The sequence below is a fragment of the Cibotium barometz genome, chromosome 10 (assembly GCF_041138505.1).
Source record: "Cibotium barometz isolate CiBa-2024 chromosome 10, ASM4113850v1, whole genome shotgun sequence".
Taxonomy (NCBI): domain Eukaryota; kingdom Viridiplantae; phylum Streptophyta; class Polypodiopsida; order Cyatheales; family Cibotiaceae; genus Cibotium; species Cibotium barometz.
Window position 1 is genome coordinate 58,675,573 of NC_141055.1, and position 13,024 is coordinate 58,688,596.

Below are 13,024 nucleotides of genomic sequence, written 5' to 3' on the forward strand. Positions count from 1 at the left end.
AGAGTGGTAAAAGCTTGGACATACATGGCTACACAGATGCTGATTGGGCAGGTAGCGCATATGACAGGAGGTCTACTAGTGGATATGCTTTTACACTTGGAAGTGCCGTGGTGAGTTGGAGTAGCAAGAAGCAACCTACAGTTGCTTTATCCAGTACAGAGGCTGAATATAGAGGTGCAGCCATTGCTACTTGTGAGGCAGTATGGTTAAAGGGTCTCTTGGCATATTTATGTGAGCCTATTGATGGCAAAGTTGTCATTCATTGTGACAACATGAGCAGTATACAGTTGGACAAGAATCCAGTGTTTCATGCGAGGACCAAACACATAGAGGTCCATTATCACTTTGTCAGAGAAAAGGTGCTGGATGGTATAGTTGATCTTCAGTATGTGAAGATTGATGAGCAGGTGGCTGATATCTTTACAAAGCCACTTAGCAGGGAGAAGTTTGAGTACTTCCGTACTATGTTGGGAGTACATGGGATGAGCTTGAGGGGGAGTGTTGAGAGTCTTGATATCCCAAGCTCATCTACATCTTCATCGGCAGTACATCATGAGCTTGAGAGGGGCTATTGAGATTCAAGCTCGATGTCAGTGTGAGCCAGCTATGCTATGTGCTGGCATGTTAGGTGGGAACATGTGTGAGACATAAATGACCGCGTGTCCAGCTGATCATAGTGTGCGGACATTAGCTAGGGTTAGATGTGTGTGGACACAACTCATAGTGTTGTGTGTATTATGGATTATGGCATTATGCTTTGTGTGAGAAGGGAGATGGGGCAACAACTCACTCGAAGAGCGATACTGCTAGTGCCCCTTACCAATGGAGTTACCAAGAAGAAAGAGGAAGGGGAGTGCCAAAGTCAGAATCAACAGGTATACCACCCTATGGGTGGAAATGGAGTCAGGGCAAGAGAGAGCTAATGCAAATAGTTTTTGAAGATGACGCCATTGCCCCAGAGCAAACAGAGTCCCATACCTTTGTAGCAGGCATGGCTTTGGTGGACACAATGAGAAGGGCCAGGGCAAGGTATCCGGAGATGCGTTGCATAGATGTGCAGTTCCAACAGGTAGATGAAAGAACCGAAGTGGGCCATGCATGGGTGCGCAGTTGGAAAAGGGCCTATGAGCCAAGATATGCTAAGGATCACCCAATCCAATTTGTTTTAGGGGGCATCGCAACAGAAGCAAAAGGCAGAAGGCAGATGGGATAGGCCATAAGCATCTAGCCGCAGGATCCAGAGTTAGGAATATCTGGATGAAATTTTTTTCTAGAACAACAATTGTGGGCTTTGCTGCCTACTAGCGTAGCGTTCATCGTGATCGCTAGGTGTTGGCGGCCAACCACACCGTTTGGCCACCGCCCAAATCGTCGCCCGAACTGAGCGTTGTGCAACAAACCGAGCCTTCTTGTTTTGTAGCAAACTTAACAGTTTCTTGAAGAACGGGTAGTACCCATACGGATGTAAGTAGCAAAGGGGGGATTAGTGGGATATGTGTGGATTAGAGGATAAGCAATAGATGATAGTTGGGTATTGAGTGAAGGAGTTAAGTTTTCACCATTGTACTACTTTGTATTTGCAAAAGCTAATACTAAAGAATGTTGTTGGGATTGGTCTCTCACTTGTCTCTACTCTCTCTCATATTATGCTATCTATTATGAATCATTCCATGTTAAGTGCATTCCTGTCTGGACGAGAACCCCCCTGTCTAGAATCATGACAGGCCTAGGAGCTAGCCTATAGGCAGATATGATTAACTCCTCTAGATTACACAGATGTGTAGCTCAACGTGTCAGTGTTGGCTCATTGCATTGGGCAAAGTTGCATTAGTCGTGCTCTTCAAGAGTTGACTAGGTGGTCCAGAACCATGCAAGTGCTGGGTCTTGACCGGACATCGACAATGGTTGTAGTATAAATGAAGAATATCTTTAATCACTTCATACACCCTTTTTATCTAGCCATTTGTCTGTAAATGATCAGGTCTAAAGATGTTCCCACATCTTCAAAGAAAGTAGTCCAAAATCATTAGGTGAATTTGGCATCTTGATCACTAATTATCCTTATGCACAATCTATGTAATCAAAAAATTCATTAAAAAAAACCTTAACAATATCTACTATAGTATAGGTTGTTTTCACATGTATCAAATGAGCTACCTTTGTCAAATGGTCAACGACTTCCAAAATGGAGCCATATCCTTTACTATACCTTAGGTAAGCTTATGATAAAATCCATGATGATAGATTTAAATTTGCATATTATCTATAGACAATTTTGAATTTAGCATCATAAAGATATATATATATAATCTTACATATGTCACTTAATTATGTAAATCATGCTAGATGCACATTGGCTCCCTATAGGAGAGATCAAGTCCTTATGTAGCCACCCTCACTGCCTGTGGGTCGGGCACCCAAGCCCGTGAACCCCCAAGATCGGGCATCCCCAAGTCGTCATCCCTCACTGCCTTTGGTCAGACACCCCAAGCTCGTGAACCCCCAAGATTGGGCACCCCCATGATCAGGCATCCCAAGTTTGTGAACCTCAAGGGCACGCCACAAGGCCACTCACCAGTCAAACGAGGTGGGAATCTCCTGAGGCCCCACTTCCCAAGTTGGCTACCCACTTGATCGATGAAGCGGCACTCACCTACTCGTGTCGGCACCTCTCACCTACTCCAATGGCATCTGTCACCTACTTGTGCTCGGTGCTTTTCACCTACTCCAACGGTATCCGTCAGTGAGACCACTTTTAGCACTTGGCTCATGATAGGCAAAGGGGCCTATTGTATATAGAGAGACTATGGTGTACCGAGGGGGATACCCAATGCAATGCATGGTCTTGTGATGTCCCAACTATTGGCTACTTCTATCTTGTATGCGTGTATGTCACTTAGGTAGCTCTTGTGTGGTGTCCCATTCTTGAGTCTGTTGGAGTGCGTAGTGGAGTGGGATAGAGAGGTTGCCATCTCCCTAGCCTGTGCCAACTCCTGAGGGTATACTAGCGTAGAGAGAACCCTAGTGATTTAGTGTGCTTGCACGATGGGCATCCCAGTCTGCTACACCTTATATCGTAAAAGCAACATTGATCTCTTCACACACATTTACATGATTTGTCCTTAATAAGAGTTTGTTAAAAAGCTTGTCTCACATTTTTTTTTGATGGATGAAGAGACCTGCTTCTCTCCACTTTGCTATTTAGTTAAAGTATCATTTGCTTATAATGTATGTGTACTCTCCTAATTAATGTACACCCATGTTATCATGAAATCATTTTAGTTGTAAACGATCAAAGAACAATCACCATCCTGATCAATGGTCTTGACCCCATTGACATAGACTAAAGGTGGTTCAACAACCATTAATTTATGATCCAACTAACGATAATGTAGACTTTTTTCTTCTTTAATAAAGTAGAGATAAAGTGAAACGAACTAGTTAGATGTACCTTGATTTAGTGTGAATCCAACATGTAGCTAATTTGTAATAAAGAAATATTTGGATTAATATACATGCTCAAACTCTCTGGAGCGTATGGTTAGGAGTCACCAACCAGAGAATATGTTTATTGTGCATTTCTTCCATGTAAAGTTGGTAGGAGTCACTAACAAGAGAGTGTATTAATTGTGCATTCCTTTGTATGCTTAGTAAACAAGTACCATAACAATTGACCTACCTAACTCACTTGCAATAGCCCAATCGGTAAGGGTTTTGAATCTCTATCGGAGTATCCTCTTTTAGATGTGTCTATCTTTGTAGAAGAATTGTTTTCAATAAGTACTCTTTTTAGAATTCTACGAAGTTCTAAGAAATTTTTTTGGAAAGATTTATGAGATTTGATATTTGAAGCTACAATAGTAGAATCACTGAGAAACCTACCCACGGGCGTGTAGGCGACTTGGTAAAATGGTTGGGTCTTATTGTGAGGACCCAGGTTCAATGCCATCGAGTTGCGCGATGGGGATACTGTGTTGTGAGCCGTATATATCTTCCACCGAGAAACCTCATTTACTATTTTTTGGGATGTGAGAGTGGATATAAAATTTTGAACCCAATACCTTTTTTTTTTTTTTTGGGTTTTTTTTTGTTTTGTTTGGAGGCACCTCACGCCTAGGGCGAATGGAACTCATACAAATGTGTTCAGTGCCCGTTGCCAACCCACATTTGCTATGGGTTCAAACTTCACTAGAGGCCTTCTTCCACTCAGCTGAACAGCACGCGGAAGCTCGGTAACAGAACCGCTGCTCGCTCCTTGTTGCCCTCGCCATAGCCATGGATTACGATCGCTCCGACACCAGCGGTATTCTTCTCTCTCTCTCTGTGTGTGTGTGTGTGTGTGAGAGCACGTATCGGACGCGTTAGCCCATGTACAAAAATATTAGCGTGTACAGAAGAATCTCCTGCGCCAATGAACGCAACATTAGCATTTTATCTGCTTCATGACCTAATCTGCATGTTGAACCAACTTGTTTGGATTCTTTCAGATTGTAAGCCATGGATAAACTTCCTCATCTCCATATTTGAGGGAATGTCATTGAGAGATGTGAATTTGATGCAGCAAGCTTATTGATATAAGTTTTAACATTCTCCCCTTGGTTCTACTTCAATTCATACCATTCCTGCTGCACATCAGCGTCAAAGGATGAAGGTAAAAACTTCTTATGGAACATTTCCTTGAAGTCCTTCCATGTCTTTGGTTCTGTCTCTTCATGGACAATCTTGAGCCACCAATTTAGGACAACATCCTTCAAATGCATTCTCGCCATCTTGATCTTGGACTTTTTTGAATAATCTTCAGCGCCAAAAGCAACATTGAATTGCCTAACGAAAGAAATAGCTTTTTGCGAATCTCTCTTTCCATAAAAAGCATCAAACTACGCTCTTTTTTGCGAGCTTGAACTCCTACATGGCAGCTACTTGTGAAGTTACTTCATGAACCGCTACTCTTTTTGCCCCATAACAGCCTTAGACAAATCAGTCACCATGGACATTTGTGGTTCTTTGTCTTTCTTCTCGTCCTTATGAGGATTTTCAGTACATAATGAGGCGGCTTGGGTATGGTGGGACTTTGAGGTTACAGCTTGACTACCTTCTCTGATGATGGTGGGTGAAGTAAACTTCATGGTTGTCAAATCTCCACGGATCTCCTTGTAGAATGCTCCTAGAGCTCGACTTGAAACCTGCAAAATAAAGCTAAACAACATGAAGGGGGTGCAGGCTTGACTCACCACCTAACCATGATAGCCGTGGGCAAAAACCCACAAGTCTTGGCTGTCCCCACCGACCAGTCTCCACCCCGTGACGTCCCATACCGCCACGGAGCTACCCTCGTGGGCCTCGAGATTGCTGCTAGCCTCGGCTACATGAAACAGGTGCACTTCTGTACTAGATCCAGGCTTCTAACCGTAGAGCTCTCGCAAAGACTCACGAGACTCTATGAACAATTGGCTAACCTTGGCCACACTTCTATAGGCTCCGCCGGTCACTAGGCGTCCACACTTGGGCGCCTGCCCATCCATACTTGGGTGCTCGTCTGTCAGTCTATCCCTAGTCCAGCTCGCTAATCAGCTTGCCTAGCTCCAAGCTTCCCTAAGCCTCGAAGCTAGTCTTGTGTGCGTGTTACACATGGTAGATACACTTTGTGCACATGACAATGGTCTTTGACTTTTCTGCAGTAGAGACTCCTTTCATTCTGAGGTAGGCTTTTATTGTTGCAACACCATCAATCGCTTGGAGCAGAGCCTTCTCAGCAAGAAAGTCTTCAAAGACTTTAGCTTCAGCTCTTCTCTCCATCAAAGCTTGAATCTTTGGATCTGCTTCGAGCTCCTTGTATCTTTGAATCTTCTCATAGTCTGAAAACGGCACCGTTAAAGAACGTCGAGAGTCCGCAGATTGTTGATGAATACTCTTCTCTCCTTCTCCCGACAAGGTGAATGTAATCTGTGGGTTGGCCGAAAATTCTGTCACCCCGGGAAAGTTCTCACAAGAGAAGACTTAGCTTTGATACCATGTGATGTAGAGACACGTGAAAGTGACAAAATTGATGAACTACTTGTAACAAACCCACTTTATCAATAATACCAAATAATACAAGAAAGTTGGATTCATAGAAAAGAGAAACGTGATCTCAATGAGAGGGGAATAGGTCCCTCCTCCTTTGCAGGAATTTATCGAATCAAACCACGGACATAAAGTACCTGAACCTTGACAATAGATGAGAAATGCTCTACAAATGAAGAGAGAGTGCCCCAGTTTATAGGTTTGAGGCTTCAATGCTCTAGAATATACTGGCCTACAGCAACACCACCTCTTCCATCAAATAATCTCCTGCCAAAACAACACTACATGCTCCTAAATTCTGGTTCTAGTGAGTCTTTATCATGTTGCCTCTTTAGGACTAGTTTTGAAGTATGCTTGTGCATGTCTTGCACATGACATCCCCCTCTGCTAAACTTGATGACGGGATTTCAATATGCTTCTTGGATGACTATCATCATCCTATTCCATTTCCGGAGTCCCTCTGTCATCCTTCCTACCCTTTTCACTGAATACCTGACTTGATCTCCAAATCCACTCTAACTCTGAAGAAGATCTATGCATCTGTTTCATCCACTGTCACGATTGTGACCAACTCTCTTAATCTCTCCTTAATTACTCCTTAATCTCTTATTAATTGAAAGGACACCTGTGAAGGGTCACACCCTTACACATGGGTCACTATCAAAGGACATGTCTATTCATTAAAAGACACACCCCTAAGTCCAAAGGACATAACCGTTGATTCAAGAGCCACACCCCTTCCCAGGGATGTGTCTCTTCACTTGTACCCTTTCGGCCTCTATTTAAGAAAGGTCCCTGTCTCAATGCAAACAACTCAGTCTTTCATGCAGTATTTGTCTTATGTTCATTAATCAAGTCTTAATCATATTAATAAAGCTATAAAAGCTTTACTTTGGTATCAGAGCAAACTTTTTTCTGCCTTGTGTTATGCCCAAATCCTAACCCTAACCCTAAAATCAGTCCTAATCCTAACCCTAAAATTAGCCCGCCCAAACCCTAAAATTGGGTGTAGTAAGTGTTGAATGGAAGAGCAAGAGAGAATGCCCCATTAAATTCAGTCTCCCCCAATTTTTGCTGATTAAGTTTGGGCCAGCCATATGCAAGACACTCTTGCATAAAGGAGATAAAAAAAAAAAAAGCCTTCAATCCGGAGGCTTACCTCTTTTCAGGTGGCACCCCTTCATGAACCGGCACCCCTCCCAAGAGCAGTCGCACCCCTTCGTGAAAGTGTTTCCAATCGACTGCCGACGGTGAGCACATGACGATTCGTTGATTTTTTTTATTAAAAAAAACCCAACATACCTCATAATCTCAACCAAAGGTCAAGACTCTAAGGCTTTAATGCCACGTGTACAAACACATAAAAAAAAAAAACCAAACTTACCTTACGGGCCCCTACGAAACGGCGCCACCTTGCGTGCAGTTTTGGCCTGCACCCGCCGCCTTCCTGCATACAGGTTCCCTCGCGCCAGCGTGCAGCGGTCCTCCACGAATTCAGCACCCGTACCTCTCCTCATTGTTGGCATCCTGCCGTCAACGCTTGTGTTTGGATTAGCCACGTGTAGTTGGTGTTTTCCGTGGATTGACGGCTACTACCCTTGGTGCTTCTTCTCCAGCAACACTCTACTACCCTTGGTGCTTCTTCTCCAGCAACACTCTACTACCCTTGGTGCTTCTTCTCTAGCAACACTATTTATTATGGCAACCTCCTTTAGGTGTGATTTTTCCATTTTCTTGGTATAAACATCTCACATAATGTGGAGTATTAATATATCAGAAACTCGCCATTTCATTCTTTGGCGGGCTCTCCACTCCTCCGGGGCCAATATCCCTTTTTACGGGTTCAAAAGCACTAGATCACGTGAACACACATTAGCCTCTTCTCCGACGGCTTATGGCAGAGGAAACCTATGATTTCAGTTATTTACAAGATACACCCTCTCAGTCCATAGTGTCCTCTCCTACCCGTTTTTCTCCACCAGCCTTAGCCCCTGTTCCAGTGAGTGTGCCCCCCTTTTCCCAGCCCATTCATTACCGCATTCAAATAGCCACACCGACTTCTCACTTCCGAGAATTCGACGTGTGGGTGATCCGTGTTCGTACTTCTGCACAGGATCTGGATCATTATTGTTTTATACTCAGGCGTCATCCTTATCTGGGCGCTATCCTCCCTGAGTGTAGCATCATTTTTCATGAATATTGCACCTATTCTAAGGACGTTAATCCATCTTCATTCACGGTGTGCCCCTCTACACCAGAGTATACACCCTTGACACCAATAGCTGTCCCTATCCCTGTACCTTCTTCTCTCGTGCGCAGACTCTCGTGCGAGCCCAGTCCCAGAGGATCGCCCTTACTATACTCGATGGTCTATAGCTGCTTCACCAGTACGTAGTCTCTCCTCTCGGGATTTCCAGATGTTGCACCCTCCAACCGATGGTTCTTACTAGAGCCCAGCGGCGTCATCAACAGCAAAAACCCCCGGAGCCTCATCACCCTGAAGCCTCTACATCAACATCTTCTCTCATGGCAGAACCTGCTGACATACCAGCCCCTCTGGAATGGCAGCCAGCTTTGCAGCAACTTCAATAGCAGTTCCAACAGCAACTCCAGGAGTCTATGGCATCCTTGGCTTCTCAAATCCGGCAACTCCACACGGATCGCCACTCCTACACAAGTTCCGTACCAGCAGCAGATGTTTCAGCAACCGTACTAGCAGGTGCAGACGTCATTCCTTCCGAGGTAGAAGGTGACGACCTTAAAACTCTTTATCGTCTTTTGCAAGCGAGTAAAACAAAGAAATTGGAAATTAAACCCCCTGATTCTTATGGTGGTCAGCGCAATAAGCGCATCTTAGACCAATGGCTCTACAAACTGCGGTTATACTTTGAAACCATGACCCTTTCTGATTCCAAAAAGGTGATTTTTGCGGTATCCCTCCTGCTTTATTGTGGTGGCAACGACGACAGCAAGCCCGAAAAACGGTTACAACGTGGGAAAAATTCGAGCGGGTCCTCCGTAAGTAGTTCATACCTGCCAATGCGGATTTCCAAGCCCATACTCGCTTACGCCATTTGGACCAAACTAGTTCCTTGGCCTCTTATATCTCCCAGTTCACCAACTTGATACTGGAGATTGACTCTTTGTCCCCAGCGGACGAACTTCATGCCTTCGTTGAAGGGCTTAACCCCACACTGCGTGCCGATGTTCAGAAATATAACCCTATCGATCTTGCCGATGCCATATGATATGCCGAGCGCGTTGCAGACATTAATTCTCGCAATTCGGCCTCTTCCGGTCGAGCTAATGACTTTCAAAAAGCCAATGGATCTCGTATGAGGCGAGATAGTCGCAGAGAGTCATCTGGCACTGCTACCTCCCGGCCTAATCCCCAATGGAATAATTCTCAACACCCTCGCGATCAGAAGGATCGTTCTCTTTTCGGTTCCGACGTTCTCAAACCTTCCAACCACGCAGTTCGGATTGTGGACGGGACCAAAGACATGACCAGTCTCGCAATCCTCGTCCTTCTACTGTTCCTTCTGGACGGGATCAACAAAAGACGGGATTGTGCACAATTTGTAATGGACCTCATCGTTGGTTTGAGCGTCCCAAAAGACCAACCCATCGACAGAATTCTAATGCTGAATCCTCCACTTCTGAGGAGAAACCCCTAGTTGTTGACAAAGGAAAGCGTGCAGTTAATCACCATGCTATTGCACATGCTTTAGTGATTACCGCTACTGCTATAGCACAAGCTGTCTCTTCACCGTTGCCCCAGCGGTCTACTCTGGATGTGATGGGATGTGGATGTGATGGTGATGGGATGGGGGGCTGATCTGCTACTTCGTATAGGGATCGTGCATATGTGTGCCATATGGATGGAGATGTGATGGGTGTGGGTGGGCGTTTCTCCCGGATTTTCTTCCAGCCCTCAGTATAGTTCACACCTTTGAGAGATTGGTAGAAGTCCTTGTATTGGCCCTTAACATGTGCTCGTTTCTTACGTCTGGTTGTGTATTGGTTAATCCTTTGAGCATCTCGCTCTCCGATTTGGCGAGTTGCAACATCGCGTAAGAGACGCTCACGTCACGTGTTGTGCGGCATTCCTCGTCATACCAATCGTTTTGGGGCATGGTGCCGCTGGGGGGTTTGGCGGTAGATCGGTTGGTGGATGGGAAAGCGGCTATGGCAGAGGTGTGTAAGATTGTGGTGAGCTGAGAGGTGGGGTCGGTAGAGATGGTCAGAGTAAGTGGAGTCCCCATCATGGTGGAAGTGATCTGGGTGTAGTGGGAGATGGGCGGTGGTGCTGAGGATGGTCAGGAAAAGCTGAGGTTGAAGGAGAGATAGGCATAGTCGGCTCCAAGTGGGTGGGTAGGAATGGTGAAGGTATGTATGGATTTGGCTAAAGCCGGAGAGAGAGAGAGAGAGAGAGAGAGAGAGAGAGAGAGAGAGAGAGAGAGAGAGAGAGAGAGAGATTTTATTAACGTCTTCCAAAAGACCGAACTCGGCCTATGAGACAAGTCAGTGTACCTGTGTGGGGTATCCTCTGTCATCCCAACAAAATGAAAAAGTACTGAACTAAAAAGCTGAATCTGGGTGTGCAATAAGTACAATGAGTGGGGGAGGGGATGGAGCTCTACTACTAGGAGAATGCAAAGCTATATGCATGGAGTATACAATCATGATATGCAACCTAGCTAGCTCCATCTTGTACCATACTGGGGGTATAAAATGATTTTATTAACGTCTTCCAAAAGACCGAACTCGGCCTATGAGACAAATCAGTGTACTTGTGTGGGGTATCCTCTGTCATCCCAACAAAATGAAAAAGTACTGTACTAAAAAGCTGAATCTGGGTGTGCAATAAGTACAATGAGTGGGGGAGGGGATGGAGCTCTACTACTAGGAGAATGCAAAGCTATATGCATGGAGTATACAATCATGATATGCAACCTAGCTAGCTCCATCTTGTACCATACTGGGGGTATAAAATGATTTTATTAACGTCTTCCAAAAGACCAAACTCGGCCTATGAGACAAATCAGTGTACCTGTGTGGGGTATCCTCTGTCATCCCAACAAAATGAAAAAGTACTGAACTAAAAAGCTGAATCTGGGTGTGCAATAAGTACAATGAGTGGGGGAGGAGATGGAGCTCTACTAGGAGAATGCAAAGCTATATGCATGGAGTATACAATCATGATATGCAACCTAGCTAGCTCCATCCTGTACCATACTGGGGGTATAAAATGGTATACATCAATGAAGGGGGTGTCCACAGCTCCTTGAAGAACATGCCTGGGTTTGCTCTGAAGCGAGCCAGTCGCTCCGCACCCTCTCTGTGAAACTGAGCTCTGATCTTTGTCATCTCTCTCAAGTAAAGGCGTGGTGTCCGAAAGCCAGGTGTCCTCTGCCTCCTGCGGGCTCTGAGTGTCTGCTCTCTGGAGAGTAATTCCTTGCTGTGTAGGGGCTGGGAGTGAAAGAAAGAAAGTTGTATTAACGTCTTCAAAAGGCCAAAATGACCTATGAGACCAAAAGGTTACATCATATCCATGAGGTACATAATCCTGGGTACAAAATAGTAATAAAGAAAGATAACAAAAATCTAGAACTTTAAAATCTGATCTAGGTACATGAGCACAGAGCTGTCATATCACCCTAATACATCCCTCATGGGCCGTTGTGACATGGTGCTCAACGTGGTAAAATTGAGCTGGCGCGAGAAGGTCCTGCGATGATGGGAGATGATGGCCCGGATCTTCCTGTGGTGGGGTGGCCATGGGCGGGGGCCATGGGGTCTGGGGCGTTGAGCTCTGCATAACTCAGTGGCTCTGTCGAGTGTAACACCTCTTGGCTGAGCTCCTACACTAGCCTGTGGTCTGGGTATTATGGGTGGATCGGTCCTCGGAGTGCTGGTATGGAAGAAGTCAGTGAGAGCTGGTCCTCGAGCAAGTACAGCTGATCTGGATCTCACTAAGGACTCCCTGTGTCTACGGAGCTCTAGAAGAAAAAGTCCCAAGCATCTCTGATCCGGGAAGTCCATGATCCTGGAAAGTGGTCCAAACCCAGCTCAGAAGAGGCAGTGGAACCTTTCCCGAATCTCATAGTCACGGGGCATCGGCATATGTAATGGTCCTCTGTCTCGGGCTCTATGTGACAGCTGGCATATCCTGTCCTCTGGTGCGGTTGCCCTAGGCCCATATCTGGCAGTCTCCACTCTCAGCTGGTGGGACGAGGTGCAGATTTGGCCGATCGCACATCTCACCCCAAAGGATAGGTGTGTGATCCCAAGGTATACATATGAGGTAACATACTCCACAGGCTCTCCACTGTATGTAAACTGTACTGAAGATCTAGTTATCCACTGTGAGGAGGTGTTAAAGATCATGACCTTGGTCTTTCCAAGGTTCACAGTAAGGTTCCGGTCCTCTGCAGCCCCTCTGGTGAATGAGAAATAAGAACAATATGATCTGCATACAAGAGGATCGGTATCAAGACTCTTGCCAAATGTGCTCCTGGTCCTCCCTGTCTATCTATGTAATCCTAGATCTCGTCAATGTATAGACCAAATAGAGTAGGAGACAAGGGGCAGCCCTACTTCACCCCAATAGTGCTGTGTATGATCTCTGAGTCACCTCCTGGAGCCCGTACTCTACCTGTGACTGACTCATAGAGTGTAATGATCCCCCACAGCATCTCTGCTGGCACTCCCATATCCTGCAGTCTCCTCATCAGTCTGGCCCGTGGGACAGTGTCAAAAGCTTTGCGGAAATCCACAAAGCAGCAGTATATCCATTGCTCGTGAGCTCTCCCCTCCTTAATGATCCCCCGTAGTGTAAAGATATGATCTAGTGTGGAGTGCCCTCTCCTGAAGCCTGCTTGCCCCGGTGCTCTGAGTCTCTGCTCCTCGGACCATCTACTAAGCTCATGCTCCAAAATCGAACCACAAATCTTGGCCA

General features: G+C 45.5%; 1 protein-coding gene across 11 annotated transcripts in view; it reads left to right on the plus strand.

Moving 5' to 3' along the window:
- Positions 1 to 4,104: 4,104 nt before the first annotated feature.
- Positions 4,105 to 13,024, plus strand: part of EML3 (Emsy N Terminus (ENT)/ plant Tudor-like domains-containing protein) — a 113,521-nt gene continuing 104,601 nt past the window's right edge. For 9 of the 11 annotated variants that reach the window (XR_015266835.1, XM_086804394.1, XM_086804397.1 and 6 more), the window contains exon 1: positions 4,105 to 4,303. Coding sequence is in view for 8 of the 11 variants with exons in the window: in XM_086804394.1 (XP_086660520.1) it covers positions 4,276 to 4,303 (28 nt within the window). In the remaining 3 variants the exon portion in view is untranslated. Of the gene's footprint in view, positions 4,304 to 4,487; positions 4,652 to 13,024 lie in introns of all 11 variants that reach the window. The other 2 variants (XM_086804404.1, XM_086804403.1) reach the window with 1 other exon arrangement.